General features: G+C 41.1%; 2 protein-coding genes across 3 annotated transcripts in view; both read right to left on the minus strand.

The window, feature by feature from the left end:
• Positions 1–7184, minus strand: part of LOC107661760 (uncharacterized) — a 9482-nt gene extending 2298 nt beyond the window's left edge. Inside the window, exons 1-8 of the mRNA XM_016451527.1 lie at positions 7181–7184; positions 7051–7113; positions 5500–5619; positions 5320–5401; positions 5059–5188; positions 2391–2395; positions 2048–2290; positions 1631–1888 (exon numbers count right to left, since the gene is read on the minus strand). Coding sequence (XP_016307013.1) covers positions 1631–1888; positions 2048–2290; positions 2391–2395; positions 5059–5188; positions 5320–5401; positions 5500–5619; positions 7051–7113; positions 7181–7184 — 905 coding nt within the window. The remainder of the gene's footprint in view (positions 1–1630; positions 1889–2047; positions 2291–2390; positions 2396–5058; positions 5189–5319; positions 5402–5499; positions 5620–7050; positions 7114–7180) is intronic.
• A 2351-nt stretch (positions 7185–9535) lies between these two features.
• Positions 9536–20172, minus strand: part of LOC107661670 (protein NLRC5-like) — a 51675-nt gene continuing 41038 nt past the window's right edge. The window contains exon 5 of one of the 2 annotated variants that reach the window (XM_016451376.1): positions 9536–9691. In XM_016451376.1, coding sequence (XP_016306862.1) covers positions 9674–9691 — 18 coding nt within the window. In that variant the 3' untranslated portion in view covers positions 9536–9673. Of the gene's footprint in view, positions 9692–10256; positions 10352–20172 lie in introns of those variants that run through there. The other variant, XM_016451377.1, reaches the window with a different exon arrangement.

The raw sequence follows: 20172 nt of genomic DNA on the forward strand, positions 1-20172 counted from the left end.
TTTCTGACATTGCATTCAATGTTGCTCTTTCTGAGGTCCACAGTGATGTGTGGAATCTTATGCTGCAGGAAATAGTGAAGCTCTTCCCAGCTCAAGGAACAGGAAGTCAGATTATCGCCCACTTTCTGCAGGAAGCACTGAGTCAGTTCCTCTTCCTGAGCTTCACAGACACATTCAATCAGCTTCCGGAGAGTCTCTTTAGATGGTCTACACATACAGAATTCTTTGTTTTATTTCTATGCCATGATAAATATAAAGTCAAAAACTGCAGAACTTTGTCCTGTGGTCAAACCTGAGAATCACTGGCCCCTGGTGACACAGTAGGACAGATAGAGAAACAGACAACATCTTGTATTCAGTCAAGTTCAAACACTGGACAGTCCAGAGTCTCAGAATGATGGCCAAATTGCTCAGGATCCTGGACAGCATCCTCTCTGACCACTGTTCCATATTCAGGTTAAGTGTGAGTTCATAAACAGTGACAGGAGTTTGAACCCACATAGACCTCAATGCCTGCACTATTCTCACCACCATATAACCATTCAGCCTGAAAAAAATGCACACTTTAAATATAAGCAAATCTCAATCAACATTTGAAATGTTTATTTATAATGCTGTCTGTACCTGAGTGTGTGTATGTTTTTGATGTGTCTGAAAAGAAGCCTGGTTCCTTTTAGAGAGATGGCTTTAGGTTTTAGAGTGAGGTTGAGTCTGTCAGAAGAGAAACGTAAGAATCTCCCCACAGACCTGCAGGTTCTGCTGGGAAAATGTCCTTCCAAACTGAGGGAGAAGCCAAGAACCTCCAACAGTAAAGTCACCAGCTGTAAATTCTCTCTGTACTGGACCACTTTAACTAGTGTTAACAAACACAGCTCAGAACAACTGAAAAAGACAATAAATACTTGATTAAAATAATTAAAATAAACATGACCCATTACAATTGGAAAAAAAGAACAACATATTGTATTTATGTGCAAAAAAAAGTATCAAAGTTAAAAATTATAAAAATAATTGTGGTTGAAGGGATTGTGGGGACTCAGAGCACAGAGTTCACTGGGCTTTTTTATTACTCAATTATAAAAAAAAAACTGCACTGAAGGGGAAAACACAGGATCCACCAACACAACAAGGCAGGTGAGGCAAGGGAGGACAGAGACGGGATGGACACAGTGGGGAACACCACACAGAAACATTGGATGTCATTCTGGCACAGGGCAGAGAACACGGGGAGAATAAAAAGGGAAGAACATCAGGAGGATAACAAGAGAGGAGAGGTGGTCTAAATGGTGGTTTACAAGAACAGTAGAGTGAAGACAAATAGGGAAGCACATGGCACATAAAAACAAACATAACAAAAGGCACATGCTCAGACAAAACATCAGTGCTGGGCAAGTTACTCTGAAAATGTAATCAAATTACTGATTACTCCGAAGTGTCACCGCTCTCGGCGTCTGTTCTGTGCAGTGAGCGGCTGAGAAGCAGCGCATTCAGTTGGCCGCACCGCAGCCGACTCGTCAATAAATGAGTACAAAACAGCGTGAAGCCTCACAGGGCTTGTATAGGAAGAATGCAGCCTCACTATGATGCAGACTTCCTATTGAGAATCCCCCATAGAGAAAAGCAGTGAGACCTGAGGTGGGACACTTGTGTGAAGAGAGGCAGAATGCTCTCCAGCTCTTCCTCTGGTATGGAGGTCCACTGTAGATTGAGTGAAACTGCAGTGCAGTGCTGCAGTGTGAAGCGCAGGGCCGCAGAGTGAACAGAGTCCAGCTCTCTGCTCTGCAGGTTAATGTAGTTCTTCACTGAACTCAACAGACTGGACACAAAACCAACAGAGCCGGACTCATAGATCCCTCCGATTACAGACAGCATGAAGGTAGAGCTCATCCTGTAAAGACATCATACAAATCATTGCAAATAAATCAAGATTTTTATTTTTAATAATTTATTATTCAGTTGGATATTTTATGTGAGAAAGAAAGGAAAACAATAAATCTCCATTTGGAGGTTTTCTATCATTTCTAAAGTGTTTTTGAGAGTGGTTTACCGTTTAAATTGAATCCTGTTCAAAAATGGCAAAATTTTTCTGACATTGCATTCAATGTTGCTCTTTCTGAGGTCCACAGTGATGTGTGGAATCTTATGCTGCAGGAAATAGTGAAGCTCTTCCCAGCTCAAGGAACAGGAAGTCAGATTATCGCCCACTTTCTGCAGGAAGCACTGAGTCAGTTCCTCTTCCTGAGCTTCACAGACACATTCAATCAGCTTCCGGAGAGTCTCTTTAGATGGTCTACACATACAGAATTCTTTGTTTATATTAGTTCATGTTGCTTTTGTGCAATAGATGAATAACAGTTTAGACAGAAGTGCCAGAGGTAAGAGTCTCTTACCTCAGCTGTGAGATGTAGGGCAGTCACTGAAGGAAACTTATCATTTCAGTCACTTCCTCTGAACTTCCTCTCAGCTCTACTCGTTTCTTCACTGTTTGGAGTTTCAGCACTTCCAGGAGGACGGAGCTCTTTCTCTGTGAGAGATCTATGATCCAGACATCAGGTGACTGGAAAACTGACTGTAATGCTGGAAGGAAACTCCTGTCTGTTTGATTCTCATAGTTCTTCAAAAGTGAGCAAAGATCCAGCAGGAAATCACTCTGTTTAATTCTGTCAGACCACTGATAAGGAAAAGAGCTGTAGGTGCAGACTGTTGTTAACAGTTTCAGCATCTGATCTTCTGTCTGTGTCTCAGTCTCTGCTGCTTTAATGAAGACTTTCAGAACAAACTGCACTGCATGATTGTTGTTCCAATGATCAAATCTGTTTCCCAAAGAACATTTTTTTATACAAAGATAAAAACATCTAGGTTACCTATGTAATCCTGTTCCCTAAGAAGAAACCATACCATACCATACCATACCACATCACCGAAATCATTAATAGAAAGAAATGCACATCATCAGATTCTAATTGTCTGAGGAAGACACACAGGCCTGACCGAGGTGTGGGAATGCAATGTGGCGTCTTATAGTTTGACTAATAGCAGAAGGCACCTTATTATATTTACCATATTGTTCTGAATATAAGACGACCCTGATTATAAGATAACCGCCCCCCCTTTCAAGATGTACCTTTTGCAAAAAGTGTTTTTGAAGACTAAATCTTGTCTTGACGTTTTACATTATTTAGGAATTACATTATGCATACATAACACATTTCCTTTTGAAAACTAAGCAAATTTACTTTACAAAAATGGTTGAGCATAGCATAGGGTGAATAGCAGGACCTCACTTTGAGGAACTCTAGTTCTGTACCAAACAGGCACTGAACTGGATCAGACTCTCTTTGTTCATACCAAGACACAAAGATTTGCCATTTTGCTGCATACAATTTTCTAGTAGAGAGAGCCCTCAAGCTCAAAATCATATCCACGACCTCATCTGAAAGACGCAAGTCTATGAGCTGGCACCCTTCAGGGGCTAGGACCAAAACTTCTAGATCTTCGGCCTGGGATGGAAGATCGTCCCCCAGACTTGAGACAGACGGGACCCTCACATGGAGTGCCACCCAGGAGAGAGATCAGGGGCCTCATTTATAAAACTTTACATAGAATTCATCCTAGAAGTGTACGTACGCACGAAAGCTAGATTCTGCGTACGCACAAAAGTTTTCAGATTTATTTATAAAACCATTCGTATGCCAGAACCTGCGCAAAAATCCTTTTATAAATCCCAGTCAGAGAAAGATTGTGCGTACGTGCATTTCCACCCCGTCTCCTCCCCGAAATCACCATATATGGAGCTTACAACGCCTAGTTTTACTATTCATAACCTCATCTGCATATCATTTCCATGCGTATTCCCATCCACGTGACACCATGTTTAACTCCATCAAACGTACAAGACATTAAGGAGATACGGACTATAAATGCCATTTCTGCCATACAATTTACATAGCTAAAAATCATCCAGTATCCTTGTTATGTTTTAGAATAAATATATCAAAAAATCCATAAAAACAAAATTGTATAAAATACTTCTCAGAGAAACTTTTTAGAAAAGAGTTGATTCATTCTTTTACACTGACCAAATAGTAGGCTATTTTAATTGTTTGAAATAAATCAAATTTATGCCGTTTTGCTGATAATGTACACATATGTTTTAGGGTATTTATATAGGTTAGTTTGGCCTACTTATACTTTGCAGTAGAAAATGCAGTTGTCTGACTCAGCGCGTCACTGACAAAATAAAAAAAAATATGAAACGTGCAAATCTTACCGTTTCCTTTAAATTCTATCCTTCAAATATGTGACTATCACAGAAGGAGTCTTCCTGCACACATCAACATCTCTGTGCAGCAGTAGCTGTACAGTATTGTCATTGGACCTATTCAAACCGGCCGATGGACCGTTCATCCACCGAACCCAGCAGTCTCGGTCTCCCATAATATCAAAGTGCGCATCATTTCCTTGTTCTCACTAAAAATATTTTCTCATAACGTGAGATCTGCAGTTTAGTTTAAGGAGGAATTATTGTGCGCCTAGCACTCCTCCCTGTCATTAAAACATAGCATGCCACAGGAAAAGTCATCAAAAATATAGCGCATCCACTACAAATATTTCTATTCATATAATATTTCACTTCTGCATAATGACTTTATGTAATCTCAGTGCTCATCTCCATTAATGAGTGTCATTTTTAATCTAATTGTTTATATCAAAATGAAAACAGTTTAAAATACTTAATTGTTTTGCTCACTGTAGTAAAAGTGTGCGTACGCATGGGTCAGAGTTTGCGTGCAGGTGCGCAAATTTTCCCATCAAGTTTGTTTTTATAAATCCCATCTTTTGTGTAGGAACTAGGAAGTGGCATACGCCTCTTTCAGGGCATGTTTTGTGCGTACGCAACGGTTATAAATGAGGCCCCAGGTCTGACAACCAAACTCGGGCTGGCCAGAATGGAGCTAAGATCAGGTGAACTTGTTCTTGGCAGACCCTTGCTAGAACTGTCAGAAGCAGAGCTATCAAAGGAAACGTGTACAAGTGTAGCCTCAGCCACACTTGTACCATGGTGTCCAGCCCCAGAGGAGCCTGCCTCGTCAGGATATCTGCCCCCAGATTGAGATATCCTGGAACATAACTTGCTCTCAAGAAGAGAAATTTGGTCTCTGTCCAGAGCAGAACCTGCTGTGCCTGTCTGAAAAGAGGACCTAAATGCAGTTCATCCTGGTGATTTATGTAAGAGACTACTGTAGTGTTGTCTTTGCAGACTAACACATAGTAGCCTTGCAAATAATCAAGAAAGTGATGCAGTGGGAGATATACCACCCTAATCTTGAGGCAACTGATGTGCCACGAAAGTTGAGGGCCACTCCAAAACCTTGTTGAACATCGAGAACCGCACCCCAGCCTGAGAAAGAAGCATCTGTTGATAGAAATGTTTCATGTCAACACGTCCAAAGAGCTGATCCTTGGTTCAGAAACCTCTGTGTGCGTAATCCTTATTACCCTGGAAGGATGGTTGTGATGATGGAACCCCTTGAGCCTGAGCCAAAGCTGAAATGGTCTCATGTGCAGCAGATTTAATGAGATAACACTGGCTGCTGCTGCCATGAGACTCAGCTGCCTCTGAATGTGAATGACAGTTACAGATATTTCCTGGCCTAGCCTGATGACACTCGTGGCAGTTAAGATGGCAAATACACGTGCAGAGACAATCGTGCCTGCATCACTGTAGAATCCCATACAACACCAAGAAATGTGGTTCTCTGAGCAGGAGAAACACACTCTTTTTGAGGTTCAATCTGAGTCCCAAACACTTAATGTAAGCAAGCACAACATCTCAATGTTGTTTTGAAAGCTCCTTCGATTGGGCCAAGATAAGTCAATGGTCTATGTAATTGAATACAAGAATGCCCTGAAGTTGCAGAGGAGCCAAGGCAACATCCATGTACTTTGTGAAGGCTAAGAAGAGTTTGAAACTGATGAGCTTCGCCCCAAAAGCTAACCTGAGAAGCTTCCTGTGCTCTGGCTGAATCTTGATGTGAAAATAAGTGTCCTTGATATTTATTGTTACAACCAATCTAAGATTGAATTTAAGACACAATGAGCTTGAGCATTAACATCCTAAATCTGTATGTCCTCAGATTCAGGCAATGCCGATCTAATACTGGATGTACACCCCATCCTTTTTGAGTACTATGAAGGACCTTCTGTAAAAGCGTGCTTCTCTCTTGGGAGGAGGTACATTTTCTATGGCCCCCTTTGCCAAGAGATATTGCAGTTCTTGATTTAAACATGTGGACGGAACTTGAATCACCAGCGTTTCTAATACCCCAAGGTGGGCGGGAGGCAAATTCAATTCTGTAAAATTTCTTCACAATATTTAGATCCCACTGAGAAATATTGGACAAAAGTTGCCACACTGCCACAAAATTTGACAGAGGGATAATTTTTTCAATGGGATTGATCTGTTTGGGGCCCTGAAACAATGCATTGGCAGGGAACCCTTAAACAAGCCTCAGAGAGAGATCTTTGGTGAGTGCCAATAGGGATAGGTTGAAGTACCCTCTAAGGGCATCCTGGATTGTTATTTGGCCTCCTGCTATCTGTAGATAAAGGTGTTTACTGCATTGCCAAACAGACCAGAAGGCAAAACCGGGGCATCAAGGAGAAATGCCTTGTCCTTCTTCTTGATGTCAGTTAAAATGCTTGGTGCTCTGTGGCCACCATCACAGCCATAGAATGGCTGATGTCTGCCTGCTGTGTTGCACAGAGTGCCAGATCTGTGGCTCGGTGAAGTTCCAAAACTGCCTCTTGGCTTAATCCCCCACCATAATCCAGGTCTTTTAGTCTTCCCCACCAAGTTCGATATGACTCTGCAAGGCTTGGTGGACAAGGCAGGCCTCCTCCATAACTATGCCAATAAAGGGAAGAGATAGTCTAGGAGCATCTCTTCGACCTTCAGCATCAGCCCATAGCCCTGTCTGCACATACTAACCATAATAGAGTATGTTTAAGTGGCGTTAGTATGTACTCAAACAGAGTACAGATACTTACGATCTTGACAGCTCAGTGTGGAGATCTGGAAAGAATGGGAGATGGCAGTGGGAAGGTTGTTCTCTACAGAATGTAAGAAAACAATCATCTAGTTTAGAATAGACAATCGAGGACCGTGCATGCTCCTCACCCATGAAGAGAACACACAACTTATGTGAATTGTCCCTCGTAATAAAGTGAGGGCACGGCGTCACACTCTTTGCCTGACATTATATACTCTAATTCCTGATCTTCTTGAAGCAGCGCGCACACACTCTTTATGATTCATTTGCACACACACGTGCTCAACCGACATGCAGCTCCTGAAGACAAAGAAGCTGATGATGTGCACTTCTGATGTCTATATATGATGTGACGTGCTATGCTAAATCATCATGCCATGCTGTCTGCCAACTGATTGAAGTGTTTTGACACATGCTTCAGACACTGGTTCATGTGCAAGCATTCCCAGCATCAATGCCATGATGCAGCAACAAATCACTACTCAAAGGGGAGTAGTGTGTTTCTATGCAAATTTAATCTTCCTTTGTTATTAAGCTTAATGAGTATATCATATGAAAGAATAAAGATCAATGTAAAACCAATCATTAAAAAAAGTTTCTACTCTATTTAAAAAACAACACATATTTGTTACATTAACAAATTCAAAAATGAAGTGATACTGATTGAAATGTTGGCAAATGAATATCCAAAAGTTCAGGTACCTCAGCTGTGAGATATAGGGCAGACACTGAAGAAAACTCTTCATTTCAGTCTCTTCCTCTGAACATCCTCTCAGCTCTACTGGTTTCTTCTCTGTTTGGAGTTTCAACACTTCCAGGAGGACGGAACTCGTTCTCTGTGAGAGATCTATAGACCAGACATCAGGTGCTGACTGGAAAACTGACTGTAATGCTGGAAGGAAACTCCTGTCTGTTTGAGTCTCAAAATTCTTCACATGAGAGTAAAGATCCAGCAGAAAATCACTCTGTTTAATTATGTCAGTCATTTCATAAGGAAAAGAGCTGTAGTTGCAGACTGATGATAACAGTTTCAGCATCTGCTCTCCTGTCTGTGTCTCAGTCTCTGCTGCTTTAATGAAGAGTCTCAAAACACTCTGAATGGCAAGACTGCTATTCCAATACTCAAACCTGTTTGCCAAAGAATTTTTTTTTTTAAACAGACAGAGTACCACAGAATCTGACAAAGATAAAAACTCAGAAATTCTACTTGTGTACTTGTATGAGAATTTAATCTTCCTTCTTATTAACAGTTTTGTAAGTGCATCAGATGAATTTATAAAGATTAATGTAAAACTGATAAATACAAAAAAAAAAGAAGAAAAAAAATATATATTTTAGAACCCAAATTTGTTACATAAACCAATTCAAAATACAGGGAAGTGATATTGATTGAGAAGTAGTTAAGTGAATCTCCAAAAGTCCAGGTACCTCAGCTGTGACATGTAGAGCAGACACTGAAGGACACTCCTCATTTCAGTCTCTTCCTCTGAATATCCTCTCAGCTCTACTGGTTTCTTCTCTGTTTGGAGTTTCAGCACTTCCAGGAGGATTGAGGTCTTTCTCTGTTTGAGATCTACAGACCAGACATCAGGTGCTGACTGGAAAACTGACTGTAATGCTGGAAGGAAACTCCTGCCTGTTTGAGTCTCATAGTTCTTCACATGTGAGCAAAGATCCAGCAGGAAATCACTCTGTTTAATTCTGTCAGTGCTTTCATAAGGAAAAGAGCTGTAGGTGCAGACTGATGATAACAGTTTCAGCATCTGCTCTCCTGTCTGTGTCTCAGTCTCTGCTGCTTTAATGAAGAGTCTCAGAACAAACTGTGCTGCATGACTGCTATTCCAGTGATCAAACCTGTTTCCCAAAGGAAATTAAATTGTTGTATGAATAAACATTTCACAAAACTCTGAAGGGATTCACTCACCGGATGAGCTACAATGCTGTTTAAAATCCTGCCGCACTAGAGTGCCACTAAATAACAGTTTTTTTATTACATTAAATTTACATTAAATTCATTAAATTTGTCACAAATTGTCATTAATGTGCATACAGACTTCACCCTGTGCTGCAAGATAGATTTCACAAGTTCGCACTTACATATAATCAGATTGAGTGAATAATATGCATATTTGGTTTGCTGTCCGAGGAGAGGGCTCCAAGTGTGGAATATAGCCCGAACTTATCCCCATATCCCCAAGCTGGGATAAGAATAGTTAGGTGTGAGGAGTTGGGGTGGAGGAGGGATGCCGGAAAACCATTATTGGACAGAGGTGAGTTGGCTGTATGTATATTTACTATTGTGCTAATTAAGTTGATTATCTGAATGTGCTCCACCTGTTCTGAATTAGTTGATTATCTGAATGTGCTCTTCCGGGACTTAAATAAAACATAATTTAGTTGTATAGCTTGAATAAAATATGAACACATAGGAGAAAATGTATAATAAACATAGCCCTTTCTAATCTTTAAAATGTATCTAAAATGTATTACATTAATTTCACTGAAAGAAAAAAGTTACACTCAAGACATTCGGTTACTTTTATGATCACATATTAAGTTTGGTATTGCTTTGTTGACTTCGAAATTGAGCTTGCATGCATAGAATGTGCACATCCGGGTTGCTATACTTCTGAGTCGTCCTAGACAAAAACTCAAAAATTTGTCTGCATGCATGCAAATTTTAGCTATTCCTTTGATATAAAGAGTTTAATAAGTACATCAAATGAAAGAATAAAGATTAATTTAAAACTCAGATCATTATAAAATAGTCTATTTTATTCTAAAAACAAATCTGCAACATAAACAGATTCAAGGTATAGTGACATTGACTGCAGTAAGTGAAAATCCAAAAGTTCAGGTACCTCAGCTGTGAGATGTAGGGCAGACACTGAAGGACACTCCTCATTTCACTCTCTTCCTCTGAACATCCTCTCAGCTCTACTGGCTTCTTCTCTGATTGGAGTTTCAGCACTTCCAGGACGACGGAGGTCTTTCTCTGTGAGAGATCTATGATCCAGACATCAGGTAACTGGAAAACTGACTGTAATGCTGGAAGGAAACTCCTGCCTGTTTGAGTCTCATAGTTCTTCACATGTGAGTAAAGATCCAGCAGGAAATCACCCTGATCAAAAGCATCATGCTGATCAAACTCGAAAGGGAAGGTTTTGTAACTGCACACAGATGACAGAGTTGTAAATCTTGTTCCTGTATCGGTGTCACTTTCTACTGCAGCAACACTGAGATTCAGCAAGAATCTTACTGCAGACATCCATCTTTCTTCATTATAAACGTCCCCAAACCTGATAATATACAAACAAAAATGAAACACTTCATTCATTTCAGAAAACTTACATCACATAATATAATACTTTACATCCTACACAAATAAATAATTCAGCAAGTAGACCCAGGGCTCTAATTTGAGAATATCTTAACTGAAATGCAGTGCTATATGGGATGTCATTTGTGCAAAGTCTGTGGGTATGAAAAAGGAGGCTGGAAATTTTCTTGGACGTACCCAGTAAGTCTTAAGACCTATTTACACCAAGAATGATAATTGCAACTACAAAGTTTTAATAATCGCTCTTATTTTATGAGAATTGGTAAATCCACACCACAGTTATAGCTATAACACAGAGGAACAATATCATTAGAATCACTTTCAGAATGATTTTTTTCCAGCTAATGAACGATAAAAACATTGACAGCCAATCAGAATCCACCCGACTTTAAAGAGCTTGAGCATTTAAAGTGACAAGTGACAAAACGGCATCACTCGCTTATAATAAACAGAATATTATTATCTGTTGGTGTGGATGTTAGTATAATTATTCTTATAGTAATAATTCTTGGTGTAAGCGAGCCTTTATGCGCAAGTGGACTGGTGAAATCACAAGCACAAAGCTTTAATTAATTTGGTAATGTGCAATTTAATGAGGAGTTTATTCCCTGTAAACAACAGTGATATAAATGAAGTCAGTCCATTCATAAGAAGTGAATGTAGTGAAAGTAATGCATTAGAAGAATAGAAAAAACTGTCTCATTTTTTATTTTTTTTTACAGTATCCTTCTTGAATAGCAGGCACTCCTTACATACACATGAAAAATATGGTGCTCATCAGGACTATCTGGATGTTGGCTCCATTAAATGATAGAGAATGTAAGTATAATTAATCATATTGATCTACTGAAATACACCGTCATGACTAGTGTTAACTGTTATTGTCAGCTACATCATTTAGCACATATATTTTGGTAGCATCTGCTGGTGAAACCTACAAGGTTCATCTACAAGGACCTCCCATAACTACACCTATAATTTGTGCTTGTACATCTACAGATATGGTGAGCACTCACACCCACTGACAGTTGTAAGTTGCCCTGCATGAAAACTGCACTTGGATTTAGGTATTCACACAAAAACGAGACAAGATTTAGTGAATGGTCAGAATGCATCACCGTATACCTAACACTGATAAAAACAGAGCCCATAATCTAACAACACTCATTAACACCTGAAAACATGTTCCAACTTTTACAGAAATCATATTTCACAATAACTGTAAGTTGCCAAAAATTCTCTTACCTCAGCTGTGGGATGTAGGGCAGACACTGAAGAAAACTCTTCATTTCACTCTCTTCCTGTGAACATCCTCTCAGCTCTACTGGCTTCTTCTTTGTTTGGAGTTTCAACACTTCCAGGACGACGGAGGTCTCTCTGTGAGAGATCTATGATCCAGACATCAGGTAACTGGAAAACTGACTGTAATGCTGGAAGGAAACTCCTGCCTGTTTGAGTCTCATAGTTCTTCACATGTGAGTAAAGATCTAGCAGGAAATTACTCTGATCAAAAGCATCATGCTGATCAAACTCGAAAGGGAAGGTTTTGTAACTGCACACAGATGACAGAGTTGTGAATCTTGTTCCTGTATCGGTGTCACTTTCTACTGCAGCAACACTGAGATTCAGCAGGAATCTTACTGCAGACATCCATCTTTCTTGATTATAAACGTCCCCGAACCTGATAATATACAATCAAAAACAAAACACTTCATTAATTTGAGACAACTTACATCACATAATTATATCCTACACAAATAAATAATTCAACAAAAAGACCCAGGGCTCTAATTTGATAATGTCTTAACTGAAATGCAGTGCAATGGGATGTCATTTGTACAAAGTTTGTGGGTATGAAGGAGGAGGTTAGGGGTTTTCTTGGAGAAACCAGTAACCCTTTAGGCCCGTTCACACCATGGATGATAAATATAAATAAAAAGTTTTAATAATCGTTCTAATTCTATGAGAAATGGTAAGTCCACACCACAGCTATAATCAGAATCAGAATGAGCTTTATTGCCAGGTATGTTTACACATACGAGGAATTTGTTTTAGTGACAGAAGCTCCACAGTGCAACAGAATGACAGCGACAAGACAGGACACAGATAATAAAAATAATAATATAAAAATACACAAAATAGACAATGTACAAAAAAGCAAAAACACAATATATAATATAGACAATTTTGTATGTACAGGTATGATATGTGCAAATTTGAAATGTAAATAAGTATGTGTGTTAAATAAATAATGTATACTAGTGTTGTGTGTTCCACGATTATTGTTAAGTGTTCATGACGAGTTTCTGTAAAGCTGAGCTCATGTGCACTTGCGGAGGAATGTAAACACTCACGACAATGAACGAGCAAAACTCCCGCGGCGAATAGAACGGCATGCAGTTAACGAAGAGCGCTTCTAGATCGGGACAACACATCTGCTTTAATGCTGTAACATCTGTACACCACCTTTCGTTGATGTAAAAGCATAAGGAAAAAAGTAGAAAATAAAAAATAAATAATAATAATGTGGTATACATCTGGAACAGAAAACTTATGTACAGATTTGTGCATTATGTACTATATATATATATATATATATATATATATATATACAACCAAAATATGTATATGTATTTACATAATATTTCCGAATGTTCAGCAGTTCATCCCTGGTAAAACTGATCGTGTTTAGAAACAAAAAACAGGAAAAACGAACAAAAACAGTACAAACACTGGAGAGCCAAGCACTGAGGCGGCTGTGTGCGGCGCCATCTTACTTGCATTACTTGCATAATGATAGTGTCACAGAGAAACAATATCATTAAAATCGCTTTCAAAATGATTTTTTCCAGCTGATGAACAAAAACATTGACACCCAATCAGAATCAGAGCTTTTATTCACCAAGGAATTTATTGTTTTTTTTTCAGGAGCTCTTGGTACATACATACATGCATACATATAGGACATGGGAATAGAAAGAACATTTAAATTAGTAAGACTAATGCCGAGTTCACACTGCACGATTTTAGCCCGATTTTTCACTCGCTGACAGGTTTTGCGAAATCGCTGACAAATGCGGAAATCAGAGGCAAATTAGTGCTCGTTCACGCGAGTGACAATCACGCAGTGTGAATTATCAAAGACGCGATCTGAGGGAATCGCCGACACGTCTATGTACTGTATATATACAACCGTATAAATAAAATATGTATATGTATTTACATAATATCTAATTATTGCCTCTTTCTCAGGTACTGAGAAAAGAATAATAAAAACAGGTGGTAATTGCTATGTTAGCTGTTTAAGCTGGAGATGGCATGGGGGAAAAATGTTTTTATGCCTAGATGTTTTAGTGCACAGAGATCTGTAACGTCTGCCTGAAGGCAGGAGTGCTAACAGGTTGTGTCCGGGGTGAGAGGGGTCTGTTATGATGTTACCTGCCTGTTTCTTCACTCTGGAGTTATACAAGTCCTGAAGGTTGGGCAGGAGCACGTCAATTATCATTTCAGCTATCCAAACAGTCCATTGCAGTTTCCTTATATCTGATTTGCTGGCTGACCCAAACCAGACAGTTATAGAAGTGCACCGAACTGATTCAATAACAGCAGAGTAGAACTGTCTCATCTGTGCCTTGCAATGTCCGAACTGATTGCACTATATTTTATGTATAATCATTTTCTATTCTTAACTGTTTTAAATTAATTTTAAACCTCTTAAATCAATTTTTAAATCATTTTCAAAGTTTTAAATTCCTTGTTTTATTCTTGTGATTATTTATTTATTTTTTCATTTCTTTTATGTAAAGCACTTTGAATTACCATTGTGTATGAAATGTGCTATATAAATAAACTTGCCTTGCCTTGCCTGTGGCAGGTTGAACTTTTTCAGTTGACGAAGGAAGTATAACCTCTGCTGGGCTTTTTTCACAATAGAGTCGATTTGAGTGTCCCACTTCAGGTCATGAGAGATGGTGGTGCCCAGGAACCCGAATGACTCTATTGCAGCCACAGTGCTGTTCATGATGTTGAGTGGGGGGAGTGCTGGGTTGTTTCTCCTAAAGTCCACAATCATCTCCACAGTTTTGAGTGTGTTCAGCTCCAGGTTGTTAAGACTGCACCAGATAGCCAGCTGCTCAACCTCGCTTCTATATGCAGAACTGGATGAGGCCGATGACTGTAGTGTCATCTGCAAACTTCAGATTTTCAAAGTTTTAAATTCCTTGTTTTATTCTTGTGATTATTTATTTATTTTTTCATTTCTTTTATGTAAAGCACTTTGAATTACCATTGTGTATGAAATGTGCTATATAAATAAACTTGCCTTGCCTTGCCTGTGGCAGGTTGAACTTTTTCAGTTGACGAAGGAAGTATAACCTCTGCTGGGCTTTTTTCACAATAGAGTCGATTTGAGTGTCCCACTTCAGGTCATGAGAGATGGTGGTGCCCAGGAACCCGAATGACTCTATTGCAGCCACAGTGCTGTTCATGATGTTGAGTGGGGGGAGTGCTGGGTTGTTTCTCCTAAAGTCCACAATCATCTCCACAGTTTTGAGTGTGTTCAGCTCCAGGTTTTTGTGACTGCATCAGACAGCCAGCTGCTCAGCCTCTTTAGGTCCTGGATGAGGCCGATGACTGTAGTGTCATCTGCAAACTTCAGAAGCTCGACAAGAGGGGTCTTTAGAGGTGCAGTCAATTGTGTCGAGGGGGAAGAGCAGTGGGAGCCCCGAGGAGCACCGGTGCTATTGGTGAGGATCCTAGATGTGAGTTGTCCCAGCCTAGATGCTGCCTGTCTTTCAGGAAGCTGGTGATTCACTGACAGATGGAGGTGGGTACAGAGAGCTGTGTCAGTTTAATCAGGAGGGTATCTGGGATGCTGGTGTTAAAAGCAGAGCTGAAGTCCACAAACAGGATCCTTGCATAAATCCCTGGATTGTCCAGATGACACACAGCTCCAGTGATCTGTGGAAGATGGTTGACAACTGGACAGCACAGGTTTTGAGGCAGGCTGGAGAGACACCATCTGGGCCTTTGGCTTTTCTTATCTTCTGTTTCCTGAAGACTTTGCATACATCATCTTCAAACAGGATCCTTGCATAAGTCCCTGGTTTGTCCAGATGTTGCAGGATTTTGTGCAGTCCCATGTTGACTGCATCATCCACAGACCTGTTTGCTCGATAAGCAAACTGAAGAGGGTTCAGCAAGAGTCCAGTGATGTCCTTCGGGTAGGCCAACACCAGTCTCTCAAATGATTTAATGACCACAGACGTTAAAGCAACAGGTTTGTAGTCATTTAGTCCTGTTATTTTTGGCTTCTTGAGTACAGGGATGATGGTGGAGCATTTGAAACAGGAGGGGAGGGGGGGGGGTTGTGTCAAGTGATGCCATCTAACTGAGAGGAGCGATCCACTACTCTCCTACACACATCACCCTTTTTAAAGTGCAGCTCTCACGTATTTTCCACCAACTTTGTGTAAAACGACTTTGTGATAATGGCAAGCTGAGGCAGCATGCTTCGAAGTACGGAAAAGTCCAGTAAATCAACAAAATAAGACGCTAAAGCTGACGTTCCGGCAGAGTTGTTGCACGAGGAAGATGGCATAACAGGTGCTCAGCTCTGAGAGACTTGCCACGGATATAACGAAACACATCACCGCCGTCATGGATGAAAAGTTTGCTACTTTCCTAAGTCAACTGCAAGGTATTGCAAACAAAATACAAGATAACACAAAGCGCATCAATGAGGTCGAAACCCGAGTATCTGGAGCAGAAGACAAACTAGTGTGGCGGAGGGGAATATGCCATATGCAATATATGCAATATGCAATATACGAACAATACACAGCACCTCTCGACGCTTCAGCGAATTCTTCTAGTACACTAAGCAACTGTATCCAGCGTGATTTAAGTTAGTTTGAACAAAAACAAACTGGACACGAAACAAAACAAATGCAGTTTTGCCACACTGCCGCATAACTGTTAGGCGCGATCAGGCCCACTTCTTCCACTTCACGTGCGAACACGGCAGAAAAACTATCCCGACGCATTCAATAACGGTCATCAAACAACCGGATACTCAGATACAACGTTGTGCGACTGTAATGCAGGTCGCGGGTCTAAACCCAACCCATAAGCGTCATAAAATTACCCAAAGACGTTCTTCAGCTCGCCGCTGCTCAGATCCACAGCCTCATCAAGCTCAGGTGCTACTTGCTTTCCCCCCACATGGCAGCGCCCGTGACGAAAGTCAAAATAAAAGTCTAGCCTCAACGAGCTCAGGTGCTACTCGCCTCCCCAACATGGCGGCGCCCGTGTCGAAAGTCAAAATAAAAGTCTCCACGTAATAGAATTTGTAGATCCCCTACATTCCCCCCTGCTAATCCCTGCCATACCACTGGACTTCCATTCAACAACTCAGTCCTGAAAAATAAAGAACAGAGAATAGCAGGTAAACATTTTTCACAAAAGAAAACATCAGTTCAACAATGAAAAGCTTTCAATTAGTAAGACTGAAAAACCTTCACATTAAAAGAAACTTCTAAAACATTCGGGTTTGCATAAGCTTATTTCAAGACATAGTCAGTACCATACCTAACAGGAAAAGTACCTCTGTTCGAACGCTGTGAACGTCTAGGTTCAGGAATACTTTCATTTTCACTTTCAGCTTCGGAACCACCTGAATTTACGGACTCGAGTACAGACTGATCTACTGAATCATCAGCTGACATTTCATTGTCATGGTCCCTGATACCTGTCTCTGATTCATTCCCACCTTCCCTTCTACCTTGTGTGTCTGTGAGTGTAGCAGGTGTAAATGTAACAACAGGGACTGCAAGAACATCGGGATCTTCTGAATCAGTGTGTGCCTGACCTGTGTGTGCTCTAGATTCACGTCTAGATGTGCAAGGTGGTAGTGATGACTGAAAAGTGCAATGCTTGAGTTGATCCCCATGTACAACTTTACATGGGCCCCCTTTCTCTGGGCGAATTGTGTAAACTGGAGTGTCTGCGTGATTCTGTTTCACTATAGTGTAAGGCAAGGGTTCCCAATGATCTTGGATCTTATTCCTTCTCCTATGTGAATGGTTCCGTAACAGAACACGGTCACCAGGTCTCATTAGTGTGCCATGCGATCTACGATCATAGGCTCTTTTTCTTCACCTTGAAGCCTCCTGTGCTGCGGAGTTGGCTACTGTCTTCTATCTGTCGTGATGGTTTTTCACCCAGTCATCGAGATTGTCAACTCCACTGTCCTCCTAGTCTCTCCCATTAAGGATGTCCATCGGCACTCTGGCATCCCTTCCGAACATTAAGTAGAATGGCGAATAGCCGGTTGAAGTGTGGATTCGGCTATTGTATGCCATAGCCAACTCGGGTAGGTACTGTTTCCAATTCCTTTTCTTTTCCGGGGGTAACGTCCTTAGCATATCGTGCATGGTTCTATTAAATCTTTCGCACTGGGAGTTACTCTGCGGGTGATACAGAGTTGTGTGACTCTTTCCGATTCCATAGACTTTACACAGTTCTTTGATAACATTTGCTTCGAAACACAGACCTTGGTTGGAATGTAGTCGTGCAGGACAGTCATAATGGACAAACCAATGCTGCACAAGGGCTTTTGCCATGGTGTGGGCAGTCTGATTTCTGGTTGGCACTGCTTCCGTGAAACGAGTGAACATGTCAGTTAAGATGAGGACATTTTCATATCCTCCCACAGATTCCTCCAAGACCGTATAATCCATAATAAGGCCTTCTAGCGGGGCAGATACATTAGTGCATGTCATTGGGGCTCGTATTTTAGGAAAAACATCCTTTGCGAGGGCACATCTCTTGCATTCCTGAATCCAGTTTTGAATGTCCTTACTCATTGTTGGCCAGTAATAGCTCTGCCTCATGCGCTCCAGCGTGCTTCTTTCTCCAATGATCATGCTGACTCTCGTACACTTTGTAACGCAAGGGTTCTGGAACCACTAATTGACAAATTTCTTCTCCGTTCCGGGGATCAAAGATAGTACGGAACATCATTCCTTTTGTAAGCTTGAGTCATATGAATTGTCTAGCAAGCTTTTTTATCTCAACATCCATATTGCGATGCTCGACTGGATTCAGATTCTTGTTGGTTAGTACAGCATGGAAGATAGGAGCTATATGAGGGTCGATCTTTTGTTGCTCTCCTATATCACTCCAGCTATATCCTTTGTCACCGACACCTGGACCGATGCTTGTACTCTATGCTGCTTTTTGGCGACTGGCCATAAGCATGCACGCACTTCATCTGAATTCATCTTAATGAAGTCTTTAGCAGAGTCCCATCAGTTGTGAGTACGAAAGACTGACTGAAATCCGGGTATGCGAGAACTGGCGGAGACATTAAACACTGCTTGAGTTTGTCAAATGCAGTTTGACACTCTGTTGTCCAGTTAAGAGGTTCAACGATTTTCTCCTTCCCTCCTTTACCAACCAGGGGATGAAGAGGCTGGGCTAACTGAGCAAAACCAGGAACAAACCTCCTGCAATAACTCATGAATCCAAGGACCTGTCTTAACTCCTTGACATTTGTGGGTCCAGGCCAGGATTCCAATGCCCGAGTTTTCTCTCCATCCACCTTAATTCCCTGGGAGGAAATTAGGTGATCCAAGAATTTCACTTTGGGTTTCAAAAGGAAGCACTTGCTGGGTTTTAGTTTCAAACCATGCTGTCTCAACCGGTTGAAGTCCAGTCTTTCCAGTCTTTGACAATGGTTTTCGAATTCTTTCGAAAAGACGATAATGTCATCAAGGTAGATGAGCAGTATGTCAAACGTTAGATCGCCAAGCACCACCCCCATCAGACGTTGAAATGTCGCAGGCGCATTGCAAAGTCCAAATGGCATCCTGGTCCATTCAAACAGTCCAAAGGGAGTGGTGACCGCTGTCTTTGCACTATCCTCCTCACTCATCGCCACTTGGAAATACCCGGAGGTAAGATCAAGGGTGGAGAACAGCTGTGGATTTTCCAAGGCATCCAGCGATTCCTCCACGCGAGGGAGAGGATAAGCATCTTTGCAGGTCACTTTATTCAACCTTCTGTAGTCGCAGCAAAAGCGTACGCTGCCATCCTTCTTAATCACAATCACTGCTGGAGATGCCCACGGACTACAGCTTTCTCTGAGAATACCTTCAGACACCAAATCTTGAACATGTTTTTTCACTTCCTGGAACACCTGAGGAGGAATTCTGCGATGTCTTGCTTAATGGGAGGAGCATCTCCTGTTGGGACACTATGTGTGACAGCAGTCGTATAACCAAAGTCACAATCGTTCTTTGAAAACACATCACTGTGCTTAGCCAGTAAGTCCTGGAGTTTGTGACGTTGTGTTGCTGTGAGGTTCTCTGGATTAATTTGCACTGGAACTGACAGCTGCTCTGTGGTGCTTACCTCCACTTTCACCTGATGTTGCTGCACAGACTTAACCTGCAAAGCATCCTCTTTCTCCTCAAACTCGACAAGCACTTTTTGCACAACTTCCTGTAGCTTGGACAGTGCAGCGATCCTACATTGTGGTGGGAGCTTTACAGACTTTTTACTTCGGCAAGCTGACATTTGACGAGGCCTCCACCAACACTTGGCAGCTCACTTTTGGTGGTATTCTGCAGCGGCCTTCCAAAACACTTTCACTGAATGGAGGAATAGTGATCGCTTGCTTCCCAGCAACCTTCACAAAGCCAATCTTCTCACCACCGCTCAGTGCTTCAGTCTGCATCTTAATGTTATCTAACACTCGCTGGACTTTGTCCTCCTTGA

Source organism: Sinocyclocheilus anshuiensis, unplaced genomic scaffold (assembly GCF_001515605.1).
Source record: "Sinocyclocheilus anshuiensis isolate Anshui unplaced genomic scaffold, SAMN03320099.WGS_v1.1 scaffold207, whole genome shotgun sequence".
In the NCBI taxonomy this organism is placed as follows: domain Eukaryota; kingdom Metazoa; phylum Chordata; class Actinopteri; order Cypriniformes; family Cyprinidae; genus Sinocyclocheilus; species Sinocyclocheilus anshuiensis.